The sequence below is a fragment of the Cryptomeria japonica genome, chromosome 11 (assembly GCF_030272615.1).
Source record: "Cryptomeria japonica chromosome 11, Sugi_1.0, whole genome shotgun sequence".
NCBI lineage: Eukaryota > Viridiplantae > Streptophyta > Pinopsida > Cupressales > Cupressaceae > Cryptomeria > Cryptomeria japonica.
In genome coordinates this window covers 564,998,194-565,018,011 of record NC_081415.1, presented here as the reverse complement: position 1 = coordinate 565,018,011, position 19,818 = coordinate 564,998,194, and the positions used below count along the sequence as shown (strand labels likewise).

The following is a 19,818-nucleotide window of genomic DNA, read 5'->3' as shown; positions in this document are numbered from 1 at the left end:
TGCATTTGCTCCAAAATACTACAACAATCAGTTTCTTAATATGCCAAGAAGGCTTGCCCTATATAGAGATTTTGAAGTGTCTAAAGGGTACAAGGCAACATGCCTTAGATTCTTCCCTAAAGATGCAATGCGAGATGCAATTACAAATGAGTTCATAGATTCTGTGCACTCGAATGGACAAAGTGTTGAGGGTCTTCATGATAGGTTTAAGAAGGATGCTAATAGTTGGTGATACTTCCATGGCCAATACTTTTGAAACCTGTAGCCCCTCACAATCAAAATTTTATCACAAGTTTAACAATTAATAAATATTTAATTTTTGGTATTTATTGTTTTTTATTTTTTAAATTGAAAATTCTAAATAAAATTCTAAATGTAAAACTTTAATTGTTTACTTTATTTTCATAGGTTGCTAGTTCATCTGCATAAAAAAATTGGAGCACATATTCTTTCATCGATCAGTAAAGCCCAAGAAATTGCATTCAAAAAGAGCAGGGAACTTAAAATATCTGCATTCCAACTTCCGTCTCCTTTCACACAAAGAACATACTACAAGCAAGGGGAGACGAAGATGTGGGAAATAGAGCCGAAGCATACTGACTTGGATGCTTCCACTAAAGAGCACAAGGTTATATTGAGAGGGGGACTAAATCAGTATAACAACGATTTATACCAGTTTAAACTTTATTAGCCACAATAGTATTATTTACTAATTCCAACAATCATGCACATAGGAACACAATAACACAATGTTTATGAGGAAACCCTAATGGGAGAAAACCACGACAAATTAATGCCTTTATATAATTCTTTTACAAAGTTTGTAGGCACCAACCCCTAATTCAATTTGTGAGCACCAACCCACTGGAAGCACCAACTCCCACTTCTGAATTTGTAGGCACCAACCCCTCATTCAATTTGTGAGCACCAACTCACTGGAAGCACCAACTCCCACCTTTGAATTCATAACCTAGTAGAAGCACCAACTTCAAAAGCAAAGTACCACCTTCTATGTTGCTCCTTCAATAGATGATGGACAACTTAAATTGCTATCTCACAGATCTCTTTGAATATGATATACTCTGCCTTCAACTCTTCTCACAAGTCTAATTACAATTATGCATAATTCTTTCACAAGACGATCATAAATATCTCATTGTCTTCCTTCAAAATCTGCTCTTACATGACACATGTGTTCTTCACATATATATGCATGTATTCTTTATACATGTGCTGCATATATTCTTCAATATGAATCTGAAACACTCTTCTATTTTTGCCCCTTCTCTTCTTTTATATCTGCTCTAAACTAAGAAATAAAATCATTACTTTATTCAAAACACTCCTTCACTATGCATTTATACCATCTTCAAATGAGATTTGTCTATGAACAAATGCGTTATTTCAAAATAAGCACAACTCTTGAGTATATCATACCTTTTCAAAACAATTACCGTTTGTGTTGTGTTGCACACACACACCCCATCTTCAATAGGGATCCCCTTTTGTTTCACTTTCTTTGCTAGATTTTTGTAGTGGCTCTGTCTTGTAAAGATTGCATGAAGGAAAGAGAAATTGGATTGAAGTAAAGCGTTCAACACAAAAGTATGGCAAGGATCAGAGGTGAGGCGTTGTATTACTGTATAAAGGTGTTCTTTAAAACCAAGAATGGCCACCTTCTACAAAGTTCAATAGGAAAGCCTATAAACAAGTAGAATGCAAAGATGAGGTGTAAGCCTAAGAGTTGAAATCTAACCCAAACCAAGCCTCTAGCATAGAACTTAAGAGCTTAGAAATGTAGAAATGCATGAGGAGGAAATTAAGGATTCAAGTTTGAATCAAGCACATAAACATAAGGATTGGCATAGAATTGATTTTTTAAGAAGAAGAAAGAAATAAAATTCAAGACCAACATTGACCTTAGACAAAGTTTAAGGATTGGAAATGCATATGGATTAAGATAAAATGAAGACAAGAATCAAGAAGTCCAAACTAAACATAAATCAGACTTGGATAGGGAACAAAGTCAAGTAGCCCAAAATATTGGCCAGCTCAAATTGGGAAAAGAATGGTGGAATAAGGAAATAATACAAATATAAACCCAAATTCGGACTTTGCATGATAAAAGGGAATAAGAGTGAATCCCTAAATTCTCCCTAAAACTGAGTTTGCACCCAAATTGGAGTTTCTCTCCCTCAAATTCAGTATTTACACTCAAATCAGGAATAGACCCCAAATCCTAAAAACCTTCCTATCACCGGATTTTGCACAGAGACTCCCAAAAACACTCAAATTCAATATTTGCATTCAAAGGAGGAATAGGCACTAATCCCAAAATATATCATAACTCCGAGTTCCCAAGAGTATTCCCAATGCTGAGTTTTGGTTTGAAAGATTTGTATGTTCCAAAGTTCGAACTTAAGAAGAAAAATGGGATTAGTTCCTAAAACCCTTCCCAATACCGAGTTTGTGTATGATCAGGGGGTTCCTTGATGCCGAATTTGACACAGTGGATTCCTCATTTGTTTCTTCTCACTGAGATTGCAGGTTAGTTCCAATCCAAAGCATGATAATTCTAAAGCATGTCCCAAATGCAAAATTCAGTTGGCAGAATTGGTAGTTCCTGAAACTTTTCCAATACCCGAGTTTCCCAAATGCATCCGCTGTCCGACTTTTGATGTTTTCTAGCTCTAAAGTTGTAGTGGTTCCCAAAAGTAATCCAAGCTCCGAATTTAGGAAGGTGGGTTCCAAATCAGGATTTGTCACTACTCCAAGGTCTGATTTCTTAAAACAAAAAATCCAAATACAATCCTAGGTCTAATTTGCATGATCTGTTCCAATCCTAAGTTAGGTGCCAAGTTTCCTAGTGCGAGAGGTTTTCCTAGGGCTGAGTTTGCTTTCAGATATATAATTTTCATAGTCGTTCCACAATCCAAGTTTGATCAAAATCTCAATCTACTCCTTAGATCTGAGTGCCAACTAGGGGTCTTAAAGAAAATCCATAAAACTTTAAAGAAAGAGTGAGAGGGGTGAACGATTGAGTCTCATGAATGTGATTAATCCTTGATGATTGTAATAGTAATAAAACTTACTTGTCTATGCAAGAGAAAAAAGAATTCAGTGCACGGATTGAGGATGTGGTCAAAATGAGGAAGTAGTTTGAAGAGGATCCAGGAAGAAAGGATCATCCGGAGGAGTCAATGATTCAAGCATTTCTAGATGTAATTTCCAAGCAAGCCATATGATTACCAAGATAGAATGAGAAACACAAGATCAAAATTCTAAAGATGATGTCTTTCTAAAGAAGATTGAGAGTAACATGCTCACAGAAATGAAGAATTCTATAAACACCTAAAAAAATGCCAATAGACATGTGCCAATCATGAACATGCTATAGAGTTGCAGGATGAACGTGCCACAGAGATGGAGATCAAGTATTGAGAACCACTATCTTAATCCAGAGGGTGTCTTTTCCAAAATTCTAAAAAACAACGGCTGATTCCAGAGAAATGCTAACAAAAAAACATATGGAAACAAGAAGTTGACAGCTAGATATGAGCTGAAAATGATTTATTGTAAAAAGGGAAGTAATTTATTGTAGAATAATAATATTTTGGCTAAATTAAATCATAATTATAAAGCCAAGTATATTTATTCTCCCAAGAATGTTAATTATTAATCCAACTGGTCATTTTGTCCTTTTGTGACAAAAAGTTGTTATCATGTGTTGGGAAACGTGTAACTTTCGTCCTGTAGTGGAAACAGTTAGGAATTGGCTAGAAAGTTGTTGAAATCATTAAATGAAATTGTCTAGCGTTTCTAGAAGACGGATCTAGGCCATTGAATGGATTAAATCCTAGTCGTTGATGTAAAATGTAATATCTATAAAAGGCCAAAGCCTCTCTTATTGTAATTATTAGAGGTAGCAGCAGACAATAAGTAGAATTAGAAGTAGGATAGTGTAGGAGTTGCTGAAAACGAACTGTTGTACTAGCAGTTGAAGCAAACAAATAAAGCATTGAAGTATGGTGTTTACCACTTGTCTTCTTTTGTTTCCATGGTTCCATTCATCAAATTAGTTAAATTTTAGCAATTTTAATGGTGAAGTGTGAGAATACTTGATCGGTTTCTAATTCATACAATTGTGGATTTGCGGATTTGTAAGTTTCTATGCATGGTTAGTTTGAGCCTATTATTGTTGTTAGAACACTATTAATGCAAGTGCAACTACAAGTGGCACTGGCATTGCTTGTGGTTCATCTAATATTCCAACATCATCTATTGTCAATGATAATGATGATGATGATTTAGAGAATCCATTTGATGATTAAAATTAAAAGTTGAAAGCTCCAATTGTTAAAACAATGAAACTTGAACTCGATATTATTATTTTGATTGAACTTGAAGCATATGATGCTATGATGGTATGATCATGATGCTATGATTACAAGTTGTAATATCCCAGTAACTTTTTTTTTGTTTTTTAGGCCAATAACAATTCATCCACAACAAATAACCCATTAAGGTTAGAGGAATAATCCAAACTACTGAAAGGGAACCCTTCCACCTTTTGTTCACCGAGAGCCCAGACTGGGAGGGTGAGAGCATACGGTGTTCCGGGGATCATTAGCAACAATAATCAAACTGAAATTACAATGCCTGGGCGACAAGCGAGCCCCTTATGCTTATCCAGCAGGATAGAAACCAAATTCTTGGCGGTAAACCGACCAAGGGAAAATGACAAGAACTGAAATTCAATCACTCTACCGCGTATTTCAGCGGGAGGACATTACATTAAGCTATCACTCTACCGCATATTTCAGTGGGAGGACCATTGTATTGAACTTATCACTCGACCACTTATTCAGCGAGAGGACTGAGTACAAAAACTGAATTACAAAACTTAGAAGGCGGCAAGCCAGCCTCTTCCACTTATGTAGTGGGAATTACAAATGAAAGCAGAAAGAAGGGATGATCAGTACTACTGAAACAACCTTACAATATTGAGATGAGATGAGAAGAATAATTGCAGATTTCTACAACAAGACTATAACTTTCTGTTACACTGATCTGCAGGCTGAAAGTACAATTCAGCAGCCTATGGAAACATCAAAATATTCATAACTCCCTCATTTTTCATCCAAATCACATGAAATCAATCCCAATCCCCCAATATAATTCTAACAACAACATCCCAACCAAATTATAACTCAAACAGACCACTATTCATTTTGGCATGCATCCCAAGGCAAATGCAAAAACCCGCGCTATACCTGGGAAGTTCGATTTTATCTAATAAAATCATTGCTCATTTTAAATGGCTAAAAACTCACACATTGTATCGCCATGGCTAGGAAGGAAGGATGAGCCGGTACCTAGAATGATGGAGTCGCCTGGTTAAGAGGTGTGAGCAAAATTCACTTTCAGCAGTCCCGCGACCAACAACCAGAAACACTCAAATCCAACATCGAACACTCCATAATCTGCAACTCATTCACCAATCAGCAATGGGAACACAAGGACACAGCTAGGTACTATATTGCAAGTACGAAACTAAGACTCGGCTAGGAAGCCAACTTCGAAGCTCAGATTTTTCAATAGCCAAACCAACAGCATAACGGTGCAATTTTTCAAAGATGTGGAAATGGGAGCCCAAGTCTCATATTTATAACTCCACACACCTCAAACCCAAATGCCATTTCCTTCAATTTCCATGCTTTTCATTTGCATTTCGCTCCACTACATGTGGACCCCAAGAGTGGCGCCATTTCCCACAAGTCAACTCTCACACCAAAGGCAAGGACCCACGTTACCCTTTGGCGAATATTAGAGATAAGTTATAAAAAAAATAATATCTTTCTCAATATTTCGATATCTCTTTAATAACATGAAATTCGCCAAGGACTTAGGAAAAATCGGCATTAATCCCAATTTTTAATAAATCAGTCATCAATAATCAAATTAATTAAATATTAAACCTTAGGATAAGGAATTAATATTCAGTTATTTCACATATGACTTTGGTACTAATTATTAACACTGCTAGGATGAAATTGAGTCAGGACGACCACCAAAACTGCTACAGAATCAGAACCCTGTCTACTGCCAAAAATAGAATTGTGCCACACTGCCACTTACTAAAAATAGTAAGTCAAGAACTAATGCTTAGAAAAGCATGATCATCGCGTCCAGAGGCAAAACATGGAGAGCTCAGTAGTACAGTAACACCAGAATGGCCATTCCCTGACTTACTAAAAATAGTAAGTCCTCGTTTCATCAATGCTAGACCCTCATTCTTCATTCCACCTAGCCTACGGGTCTCAGGAATAGGCTAATGGACCACTGAAAGAGCATCAATGAGAAGGGGACATTACACAAGTTTATGGTGGTTTTGTTGTTTATATGATGATATGTAATATTCTAATCTTAATTCATGCTTCTAGGCTGCAGTTTTTGTACTAACGAACCCAAAACCCAAAAAAAAATTTGACAAACCAGCAAACTAGATCCTCGAACCTAAACTTGAACTGGCAATGTAGGAAAATACTTTTGTATTCATTTATGGACTCATTGGATATATTTCTCTTTGAATTTTGTACAAAAAAAAAGGGTGTTTTTAAAGAAATTTAAGCAATTTTTTAAGTTGCCAGGTTTTTTCTCAAGTTTTTGTCGAGTTGAGTTGTTTGGATTTGGCGTGTTTTTACTGAGTCTCAGTTTTCCAACTATGGCTACACATATATTCATGCATGTTGTATGTTAAGGGTGTAGCATGCCCCCTTTCACACAAGCCTCATACTCAACATAGATCAATAGTGGATGCTTCTATAGAAAATCTTCATCTTCTCATGTGGCATTTTTTACAAGCAAATTCTTCCACTAATGAGGTACTCCATGATTGTCTTAGTCCTTGACTTCTTTGAATATCGAGAAAATTATCATAGGATCCAAGATGAATCCTCCCTCTCCATCTGGCTCAAGTAACACTGCCTATAAACTATTGACCAATAACCATTTTTTGAACACGGGACATAAAATTTGGATGTGTTTTTATTATTGGATGTAACTCAAACTTTCATGCTGCATTAACAATCTTTTGCAAAAAAATATATCGACAATAATATTTAAGTTAAAGCCTATTATTATTCTTTTTTTATTTTAGGGACATTAGATTATATGGTTGAAACCTCAATAAAAAACCCAATCTCCCACTTCTAAATTCCTTTCACCATGGTGTCAATCAACCTATTATTTCATTTGGTTTAGTGCCATGTCCAAATTCTATTTAAAACCTCAAGGTGACTATTAATGATTCATGTGATCTTAGCCTAACCTCTTGGCGTAACCTTTAAAGATGATGTGATGGGTAGAGAATAGTATCCATATAATGTCATAAATGGATCCATCTTTAAGGAACTATGAAAACAAGTGTTATATCACAATTCTACTATGCTAGCCAAGCCACCCATTGACCTTGTTTATCTAAAGTAAAACAATGTAGATGCCCCTCCAAGCACTTGTTAATTACTACAGTTTACCCATCTAACTAGGGACAATATGAAGATCTATAAGCTAGTTGAGTATCCAAACAAGAGCATAGATCAGTCCAAAAATTACTATAGGATCACGACCGCTAACGATAACCTTTGGGGTTTGTAAAAGAATGAGATGGTGCACAAAAATGAGCATATTTGGTAAGAATATCCACTGTTACCATGATGACACTCTTACCTTTAGACTATGGAAGGCCTATGATAAAATGAATGGAGACTTCTACCCATTGTTGGCTAGGAATAACCAAATGTTGCAATAGACCAAGTGACTCAATTGTCTCATTGTTACTTCTTTGACATATCAAACATTCTAATACAAATTTTTTAACACCACCTTTAAGACCTTCCTTAAAGAAATCTTGCTTAATTCTTTGAAATATCTTCAAAAATCATTAGTGACCCCAAACATGAGAATCAAGGAGATTCTATAGAATCTTTTGTTTGAGAGTGAAATTATCACACTAGTGCAATCTTTCTTCATATCGCAAAACTTATTTTAAGTTGCTTAGATCATTTTGCAACTATTGAATGAAATCTCATGCAGCAACATCTAATTGCCAGTATAATCTCAATCCAGTTTGCCCATAATATTGAATTGGCACACAATAATGCCTCCTTATCACCCTTTCTGGATAGTGCATCAACCACTATATTTTTCTTCCATTTCTTATAGATGATCTCAAATTCATATTCCAACCTCAGTGACCCATTATTGTTGTTCTTCAAAGAATAAATGATGCTTCAAGAAAAAATTTAGGCTATCATGATTTGACTTTTATTTGAAGTGTATACCCATTGCATAAGACCTCCATTATTTGACTACATCAAGACTAGCTATCATTTCCTACTCATGAATATGTTCGAGTTGATTCTTGCCCTTCAATTGATGACTTGAAAAGAAATGGGACTACCTTCTTGCATAAGAACAACTCCTATACCATTTCCTAAAGGATCACACTCCACAACAAAATTCTTTGTGGAATCTAGAGTAGATAGAACTAGAGTAGTACACATGCCTCCTTCAACCTCTTAAATGTCGTATTCATCGTCTCATTCCATTGTAAATCATCCTTTTTCAAAAGTGTTGTGAGAGATGCTGCTATGTGGCCATAATTCTTTACAAATCTTTAATAGTATCCAATGAGTCTTATGAAACCCCTCAAGTTCTTAATGGTTATAGGAACTAGACACTCCACATAACCCTGGCTTTGTTCAAAACAGCTTTTACTCCTTCATGAGACACGATGTGACTCAAGTTCTCCACCTCTTTTAGTCCAAAAGCACACTTAGAAGGTTTAGAAAAAAGTTGATGTTGTTGGAGAATTTGTAATGCTTGATTAACATGATGCAAATGGTCTTCCCATGTCTTGTTATAAATGAATATATCATCAAAGAACACTAATGCAAACTTCCTCAAATATGGCTTAAAGATGGAATTTATCAAACTTTAGAATGTAGAAGGGTAAGACTAAATGGCATGACCAAAAACTCATAATGACACTCATGAGTCCAAAATGTTTTCTTGGGAATATATTCTCACTTAATTCTAGTTTAGTGATAACTTGATCTAAGATAAAATTTGTAAAAACACAGCCCCATTTGGTTCATCTAACAACCTGTCAATGATTGCAAAAGGAAACTTATCTTTGATGGTGTACTTGATCAATTCTCTATGGTCTAGACACGTGCCAAGTGTCATCCTACTTACATACCATCACCACTAGAGATGAATAATAACTCTTGCTATGATAGAAAATACCTACTTCTATCAGCTCTTGTACCATCTTTTGAATTTCACTCTTCTAGGCATATGGGCATAATGTTAGACGGTTGGCACCTTAACACTAGTTGAATTGCATGATCATGATTCCTTTTGAGAGGAAATCCTTTTGGCATAGCTCTAAAGACAATTGAATGTTTATCCACAATAGCCTATAGATCTAATGGTGTAGACCCTTTTGTTGGTTGTGCCTCTATTGAAAATATTTGGGCCACAAACCCATCTACACCCCTTCTTTAATATCTTTTGCATCTAATGAGAACTCAGCAATTGTGGCAATGTTGTACATGGCCCACAGTTCAAATTTTCTACCCTCCAATTGCAAATGAATGAATATCTCTTGGAAATTCATCTCAATCATTCCCAAGGTTAGTGATTGGAATACCGAAACAATGCCAACTCCACCCTTTGGTGTTATGACTCTTGTCATGAATCATGCTCAAGGATTAGATTAAAGAATTAATAAGTCACCTTGAAAAAAACAGTAATCCAAATCAATGTCCAAATTTACAATTATCCGATAAAGCTAAGAGTTAAGGCATTTATATTAAAACATGTGTTAAAGAAGCATCGACTTGTGTTTATCAATGGGGGAACGATTACAATTGATCAGCGAATTTCTTAAGTTAAAAAAAGTGGATCACCATGAAAGGGCAGTAATCATTGAACAGCCAGCAGTCATTATGAAGAGGCATCAAGGTCAGAAGAAGAAGAAGAAGAGATGCATTGTTTCTAAGAGATGGGACTTTTGGAAGGAAGGTGATTGTCCATTCTTCCCCCCTATGAAGATATATAATGTGAACCACTTCATTGGAAAGGGCATCGATCAATTAGAGATCTGATATAAGTGAATAAAATTCAATCCATACAACCATTGTGCATCATACAAGTGATTGGTATATGATCTAAGTGTGTTATGCATCAATCTTTCTTTATACATTCACAGACATTATTTTTAACAAGCTTAATACCTAGACTATACATCTTCTAGCAAATAAATCATATATATGTATATTTATCCCATAATCAATCAGATGTAAGTTGGAGGTAATAAGCTAGGGAGATGTAGTTTACCAGTTCCCTCGAACTAAGTAGACAGCCCCAAGGGATGGAACTGGTCATAGTTGGATGTTCCTACCACTTGTGGGCCAAGTGGCGAGTTGTCATAGTTGGATGCTATGCGCTCTTGGGCTTAGTTGGGCTGAGCAATTTACTAGTGCCCTTTCAAGTTTTCCTACCAAACTAAACTATGATTGGCTATGGGGTAGATAGATAGTGATAAGTTTTAGCATTCCACATAATATACTTGTTCACTAATCCATGTATTTGTTCATTATTTCTTAAGTTATTAATGATTAAATGAATTTACTTTTGTACGTTATTGTCAAGAATAAATTATATTATTGGAATTGTTAATTTTGGGCACAAACAAGTTAATTCCAAATTGGGGACATTACATTAGGAATGGAAAACATATGACTATCCAATTGACATTCTCCCATGGAGAGCTTGATACTATTGGATTTTCCAAAAAAAATTGTTCCGCCATCTAGAATTATGACTTGAAACTCTAGAGCTGGAAAAACAAAATAGTTTTGAGTGTATAACTTACCGTTGATGAAATTGTGAGTACTACTTGAGTCAATTTATTTGCTCACCTTCTATTTATTCAAAAAAGCTATTACATTGAGGGTTTGTGGAGTGTTATGATTGAAAGTGCATAGCAAGAAATAGTTGGTTGTGTTTCTTTAGTTTCTTCCTATATCTCCTCATTAGCCTCCCACACCAAGCCTTTGTCCATCTCTTCATTGGCAACTTCAATGTAGAACGATTTCTTTTCTCCACACTTACATCTTGGATTGTACTTGCTATCATAATTACAATCATAATTAAAGCATAACCATTTTTCTCTCTTCTCTTCAATTCATGGAGGAGTCAAGCTAGTTGGCTAAGGAGATGTCTGGACAGGGAATTTCTCTCTTATGCCAGTAAACCCTTGCCTTCTAGAAGCTAAAAAACTTTCCTCTACCCTATATGCCATTATAAAATAATTGAATACGTTATGAAAATTAAACATGCATACCTAATGTGGGATGTGATCTTTGAGCTGACTAAGAAAGAAATCATCAAGTTCTCCTCTATAATTGTTTCTACTAACAAGGATAGGTTCTAGAATTGTTGAATATAATCCTTGACTGATCTTATTCACTTCAGTTTGGCTGACTAGTTGAAGTAATTCTTTGACACGCCATTGCTATAGTGTAACTTATCTCCTTTGTAAAAGCTGACCAAGTAATATTGGAAGCTTTTTCTTTCTTTAAGCACATAACCATCAGCACCAAAGGAATTACTTAAGTACCAAATATAAGGAAGCCATTGTCACATTTTTCCCACTTAGAATTTGATACACATCGAAAAAATCTCCATTTGATTTATCCAACTAATTGGATGCTTGCCATCAAAATTACACATCCATCTTCAGTTTTTAGTTTCGGGACCTAGAATGAGCACTAGCATTTGGATCAAGATTGACTTGTCCAAACAATCCACCTTGATTGATCGAAGCATTGGAAGCGAGTGAGTTATGGGATTGTTCCTTGGTTTGTGAAAATGATATCTTTTGGATAGATTCATGGAGATATAAGATTACCCTTTCCCATTATAACAAGGTTGTCTATTAATGCATGATATGGTACAGTATATAGCAATGTTTAACTCTGTCTGTGAATAAATTTTTCTACAAAGGAAACTGAGCCAGAGCTTTAGTCGCTATGCAGTGGGTCTTCATTGTTGACCATTGAATTGAAGAAAACAACCCAGTCTTTGAAAAAAAATTCACATACCGAACTCAGTTAAAGCTTTAACAGCTTGGTAATAGGTATATAATGTTGCTAATTCATTTAGAGAGAATAATTTTACTTCAAAAAGGAGCTAATCTTTGAGCAAATGCCCAAGTGGATAGGGAAAACCATCTTAGAATCTTAGATATGCAGAGTAGCAGAAGTGAGATTTTTGGAGTTTTGCCATTCATTGATGATTCCTCCTATGATTAGGTGTATACTCTTGATTATTGGAGTTACCTTGACTCCTATAGTTGTTGTGTTCTCTCTGCTGGAAAAATTTGCCATGGCTAAGCTTTGAACGCAGATGTCTTAATAAGTGCAGGTTAGCCTTTAAGCCTTGAGCCTTACCAGTTCCAAATATAGATAGATAGATAGATAGATAGATAGATAGATAGAGACAGACAGACAGATAGATAGATAGATAGAGTCAGAGAAACAGAGAGATGAATTCAATATGGTCTATAAATACCTAGATGATTGGTTGCAAACTGAAGCTCTATACCATCCTCAGAAAGTTGGAAAGGACAGGCCATGATTCCTGCATTATTTCTTTTCAAACAGAGATCGCAACCCATTAATTCTATTGTAATGTTATAGATGGCAAATGAATATATAATAAATTGCATTGAAACCTCACACTAAAACATATCCTAAAGATTGATGGAATTCAAAAAGTACAATCAGTTACTCACATAAGGATATTTAATGGCTGATTCATTGACTTGAAGGAAGCTGCAAATTTGTAAACAGACTTGAGGGAACTGACATCAAGCTCCATAACATCCACTTTAGCGGTAGGATTTTCCTTGAGAAGGGCTTCCTTTACCCTGTTTCCGTTCTCCACATTTCTAGCAGGCATGAATACTCGAGCTCCTCGCAATGCCAAAACTCTCACAGTCTCTGTCCCAATGCCACTTGTTCCCCCTACCAAACAAAGAAAAAAGATACCAGCATTCTAAATAGACCCACTTTGCATGAATATATATACACACATAATAGCTTATACTATGGTGTAAGAAAAATGAAAAACTTATGAACATTCTGATTGACCCACTATTTGAACGCATACATATGTCGATGTTCAATCTAAAGAACTGAGCTTTGAGAAAATAAAAAGTTGCGAGCATTCTGAATAGACAGACATTTTAAATGCGTTGTATATTCAATCTAAAGAATTATGATGAATGAAAACTAAAAATTCACGAGCATTCTGAATAGACCCATAATTTGAATGCATCTCTATTTACAATCTACAGAAAATGATGCTAGAGAAATAAACTATTATGAACATTTTAAATAGAAACACACCTTGCAATCACGCATGTGTTCAATCTAAAAAAATATATTATGAGAAGACTAATAGCTAAAATATTGTAAGCATTCTAAATTGATCCACAATTTTTATGCGTCCATATATTCAGTGAAAGAAACTGTGACGAATTATGAGCATTCCAAAATAAAGCCACAATTCGTATGCATGGGTATATTCAATCTAAAGAAATGTGTCACGAGAAAAATAAACACTATAAGCAATCTGATCAAACCAACTACTTTCATGGATGAATGGATTGAATGATAGACAACATGGTGTGAGGAACTATGAATTGTGACAATTCTAATTTTTCCCAGAACTTTCATGCATGTATAATTTTAACTTCAAGGACGCTGGTGGGAAAAAATAAATTGTGTACCTGTAACAATAATAAATACTAAAAGCAATCTGAACAAACAAACAACTTTCATGGATGAATGAATTCGTTAAACAAAATGGTGTGAGGAACTGTGAATGAGGACCACTCTGATTAGACCCAGAACTTGTATGCATGTATAAATTTAACTTAAAGTGCGCTGGTGGGAGAAAAAAATATGGGAACTTTAAAGGACCTGTAACGATGGCAGTGAGAGCAGTAGCATCAATTCCCTTAGTGACATCCTCGGCAGTAGAGGTAGGGGTGAAACCCGAGGGACCTGGTTTGTTAAACCATCCCCACAGCCAAGCCATTGGATTGAACTAAAAGTAATTGTTTATCTTGTGGTGTGGGAATGGTGTGTGAAGCATAAAAGTAAATAAGATTGAACTTAAGCCACGTCTTCTCGCATTTCGTTCACAAAATCTGCCCCAAGACACGCTTTCTTGCATTTTGAGACCGTTTTGATCCTTTGCATGTAATTACTAGTGGGATCTTATGTTTTAAAGTACATTGTCTGTTAATCCTGTAATTAATGTTCAACTAAGACCGTTTTGATGCTTTACATGTACTTCCTCGTGGAATCTTAAAGTTTCTTTTTTTCGTTGTGAAAGAATATAAGAAATTATAAATGTTTTTATGAGGATTTTATATTCTTTTGTTTGGATTGAGAGGTATTTATTTCATCAAAATTGTGTGAATAGTCTAAATAAGGAATATATTGTCATTAAAGTTGTATGGATAGTTTAAATAAGAAATATATTATCATCTGTATTAAGTATATTCAACAAATTAAATTATAATCTTTTGTTAATTATTCAATACATTTTATTTTTATTTGATATTTTTATATTTAAACTTAATTAATCTAATCAAAAATATTATTATTTTTGTTTTCAAAATAAGCTTGATTTTTATAAAGTTGAGATTTATATTTTTTAATTATAAATTTTTTATCTATATAATGATTGGATGAAAAAAATTGGTGTTATAGGAGCAAATTTATAGGAAAAATAGATTTTATAGGGTTTTTTAGATTTAAAAAAAAAATGTCTATTTTAAATAACTTTTTTCATTTGTTAGTTTTTAATCTTGTAAATAAAGTTATTTCTCTATATAAGCATATATAAATTTTAATATTTTTTAAAAAAATATAGGTAATAAAATTGAGTAACTATTGTATAAGAATTTGATTCACACTAATTAAATTAAATTAAATAAATAATTAAACTATTTCATTACAAGCATTACACAACAAATATTTCTATTAAAAAAATCATATATATATCTCAAATCATTCTATTTTTTATAAATACTTTATGAAAATCATAATTTTCTTTTTAATCATTTTAATATATACAATATAATTTTATAACATTTAATCATAAATTTAAATATTTTTTATTTAGTCATTAAAAATTAACTATTTTCACTTTATTATTTATATTATATAATTATGCCAAAGACATTCCCTATGAGAGAAAATACTCGAACTTAAAAGCAAATCAAGTATGGTTAAAAAGGAAACAACGACATAGTGTAATTGAAGACTTCCAAAGATGAAAAACAAATGCAATTTCTATCCCCTATCCCTTTATCTCTCTCCATATATTTATATCTATTTCCCTATCTCTCTCTATCTTTATATTTCCCTCTATCTATATGTCCCTCTTCCCTCTCTACCTAACTCTCTTGCTCTCTCCCTCTCTCTTTCTCTCTGCCCTCTCTACCTATCTCTCTCCCCTCCTCTCTCTCTCTCCCTTCTCTACCTCGCTCCCTTCCTTCCTCCCTCCCTCTCTTTATCTTCCCATATATCTATATATCTCCCTCTTTCTTTCTCCCTCTTTCTATATATATGTGTTTATCTCTCATTCTTTTTGTTTTTCTATCACTTTGTCCATCTCTTTTACCTCTCTGTCTCTCTTCATTTCTCTATATATCCTTATATCTCTATCTCTCTATCATTCTTTCTCAAGTCATCTATACCTCTATCTATCTATCTATCTCTCTCTCTTCCTCTAAATTTCTCTCTTCCTATCTCCCTCTCTCTCTCCCTCTTCCCCTCTCTATATCTTTATCTTTCCCTATACTTATCCCATCTCTTTATTTATTTCTTGTCCTATACCTCTCTCCTTGTCCCTTTATATCTACCTCTATATTTCTATCACCCCACCCTCTCTCTTCCTAGACCTCTATATCTACATCTCTTTGCCTCTCCATCTCTACCTCTCCACATTTCTTCTTCCATCTCTCCCATTATCTCTATCTTGCTATATCTGCATCTCTCTACCCCTATGTATATCCCTCTTTCCATATTTCTCTATTTACCACTTCCTATCTCTACCTTTATATTTCTATCCCTTCATCTCATTCTCTCCCTATCTATATACTTCATATAATGTATTTATCCCTCTCTTATCTCTCTATCTTTATCTCTCTCTCTCTCTCTTCTTCTCTCCATACCATTCTCTCTCTCTCTCTCTCTCTCTCTCTCTCTCTCTCTCTCTCTCTCTCTCTCTCTCTCTCTCTCTCTCTCTCTCTTCCTCTTCCCATATATCTCTATCTATTGGCTCTATCTCCCTTGATTTATATATCCCTCTTTATCTCACTTGATTTCTCTCTCCCTCTTTCAATATTTTTTTGTCTATCTCTGCTATCTATTTATATCTCTCTCTCTCTCTCTCTCTCTCTCTCTCTCTCTCTCTCTCTCTCTCTCTCTCTCTATATATATATATATATATATATATATATATATATATATATATATATATATATATATCTTCATCTATCCCTATCCCTATCCCTCTTTATATCCATCTCTCTATTTTTCCCTCTCTATCTTCCCTCTATCTCCATCTCTCTATCTACCTTCTTCTCTTCCCCCCGCTCGTCTCTCTCTCTCTCTCTCTCTCTCTCTCTCTCTCTCTCTCTCTCTCTCTCTCTCTCTCTCTCTCTCTCTCTCTCTCTCTCTCTCTCTCTCTCTCTCTCTCTCTCCCATATTTTGAGGTCTTTTCTAATGTTCCTCTCTATTTCTATCTCCTTAGCCCTCCCCTCCCTCTATCTCTCTCAATCCCCCTCCCTCTATTTCTCCCTCATTTTATCTATATCTCTCACTCACTCAGACTCTCTCCTTATTGCAAATATAACATGATCCTATTCATAATGGATCCTAATTATCCTCCTAATTTGGTGGTTTTTTATAACCATGCTTAGATCCTTGTAAGTGGATGCATAGTTGATTTAAAGCTATCATTTCTCCATGAAGACCTTTGTTGAACAAACAACGTTGTTTTCTAAATGGCCTACCGATTGAACTCATTTATGCAAAAAATAGACCAAAACATTTCCTAATTGACCTGTCCACACCTCATTGAGGTACCAATTGCACACTAAGGTGCAATTGCTAGTTTTATAATTATTAATAGTTATTTTATTAAGATCAATTATAATAAATATTACATAAATATAATTAAAATGATATCTAATTTTAAACTAATAATTAATAATTAAGCTTGAGATTATTTTTATTATTATAATTATATAAATTTTATAATTAAATTAAGATTATATTTTTAAGAAAAATGTATATTTTTTACTATATTGTTTATATTATATTATATTATATTATTAATATTATTATATTGAAATGAGAGTTATAGTTAATATTACAAAAATGAAACAATTCAAAAATTATAATGATTAACAATTACAACAAATATTTTTATTACAATACTATAAAGGCAAGTACTCGTCGTGCTACATGGCACTTGTTAACTTTCACGACTCATAATTAATATGTGGATTTAAATGATCTCAAGTACTTTAAATGGCCTCAAAGAACATATAAAACTTACAAGCTTATATACATCTCATAAAATTGTCTCTAAATCTTTTACCTTATGAAGGGTGGTGGGTAGAGATGTTTTTCTAGGTATTATGATTGCAATTTTTTATGTAAACTCTTTTAATATGGTGTAGTTGTTTTCAATTATTATTGTTGTAAGTGGGATTTTTATTTTATATCTATAAAATTTAATAGTTGTATTATAATATATTTTTTATTTTATTTTTTATTTATATATAAAATTATAGAAAAGATTAGGGAGGGTCAAAATAACACAACTCACAACTAAGTGTATGAGAAGAAATTAACTATGAATAATAATAGAACTCAAATTATTTACTATGCTAACTAAAAACTATTTTTCCTATGCAACTTCTTACTTTCTCATCTTTTCATGGGAGTGCAAAGTCATTGGATACTTCTCATTTTTCTCTTTGCACAATGCCTTCCTTTTCCAATTGACAAGGGTTTGTACATTTGTATTTTTATCTTTAATTGAAGAGATTTGACTTCGTGCAAACACCTCCTCCAAAATTTGTTCTAGGGCTATTTTATTTTATTTTGTAGACTTCGCCTCTTCAACTATCACACCACTAAGGCAATGAACTCTAAATTTTTAGAAGCATTGCAAATGGCATCATCATTAGTAACAAGATAGATATGTCTAACCAAGTTATTTGCTTCAAAGGGATAGAAGCATTGCAAATGGCATCATCATTAGTAACAAGATAGATATGTCTAACCAAGTTATTTGCTTCAAAGGGATAATATTGTTTATGGAAGGAGAATTTATCTATTTAATTCTCTACTAAATAGCCTATAGAATAATAGCATTTACACCTAAATGTAATGTTATTACACCTCATTTTTTATCAATTATTGAAGACTTATTTTAAAAGCTCAAATTATAATAATTAAATTATGCTTTGAAAGGACGTGATTTTCTTTTATATATCTCAACTATAAATTGTTAAAATATGATGATTGTTATGTCATGCACTCATGTGAACATGAATTTAATATTGAATCTTAATATCAAAGTGATTAATGAGATTCCATTTTTCATATTATCATGTTACTAATTTATATGAGGTGGTTATCAATTTGATATACATGCATGCTTAATCTAATCAAACTAACTATCTTGATGTTAGAATTGTTGGATTTTTTCATAATCGAAATGCACAACCACCTTCTACAAGTGAAACCAATTAGCACAAATATAAATATCTATTAGTTACAATGAGAGTGTAAGTAATTTACATAGAAATCCTTGCATGTATAGGCGAGGATGAGGAGATGGACAAGTTAAATACAATAACTATCTAACCCTCCAAACATGAAACACTTGTAAGTTCACTTGACAAGTGTATGTTCAAGTGGCAAGTTTGTATGCACTAAGTGAATCACAAAGCAAGTACACATGTCTCGACTAGATGAAGTGAGAAAAAAGACTAAAAGTCCCTAAGTGGATACTTAAGCAATGTGAATAGGACTATCTCAAGGCATGTTGTAAGCTAACTAGTTTGATAAAGTCGTTATTTACACCAATAGCAATGAGGTGAATGCAAGATTAATTACAGTCTTGCTCTCGATTGAAGAGGGAGAGCATCATTTGGGAGAGGACAATAGATCAAGTAGAGTCAATGATCCATACCATGTGCCAAAAACATGTCACACACATGCATAGTCTATATGTTATGTTTGTAGCTGGTTATAATAAACACCATTTTTTATCACGACCTAGCTTAGTTGAGTTGGATAAAATTCAAGTTATCATTATTGTCAACCCATTTTCAAATAGATTTGATAGAGTTTTAATCTTCATTTTGAACTTGTATCATTGAGTTGAGACTATAATAAATGTTTATAAATTTATTTTTCTTGTGTCATTGAGCATGATTTGTTGAAAGGTTAAAAAATCTTCAAGCCAATAATCCCTTTGATTTCTAAATAAATGTAATTTACTTTGTTTAAAATAAATTTAAAAAATAAAGAAAATCATATTTATATTTTTTATTAAGGTTCATTTATTGATATTACCAAAAATAAAATGATAGGTACAATATACAATGCAACACATTGATTTCACATGATGTTCAAATTAGCACCC

At 33.7% G+C, this 19,818-nt stretch overlaps 1 protein-coding gene across 1 annotated transcript in view; it reads right to left on the bottom strand.

Moving 5' to 3' along the window:
• The window catches only part of LOC131026660 (short-chain dehydrogenase TIC 32, chloroplastic), a 141,535-nt gene extending 127,055 nt beyond the window's left edge, over positions 1-14,480 (bottom strand). The window contains exons 1-3 of the mRNA XM_057956583.2: positions 14,058-14,480; positions 12,866-13,097; positions 12,643-12,722 (exon numbers count right to left, since the gene is read on the bottom strand). Coding sequence (XP_057812566.2) covers positions 12,643-12,722; positions 12,866-13,097; positions 14,058-14,175 — 430 coding nt within the window. The 5' untranslated portion in view covers positions 14,176-14,480. The remainder of the gene's footprint in view (positions 1-12,642; positions 12,723-12,865; positions 13,098-14,057) is intronic.
• Positions 14,481-19,818: the final 5,338 nt, after the last annotated feature.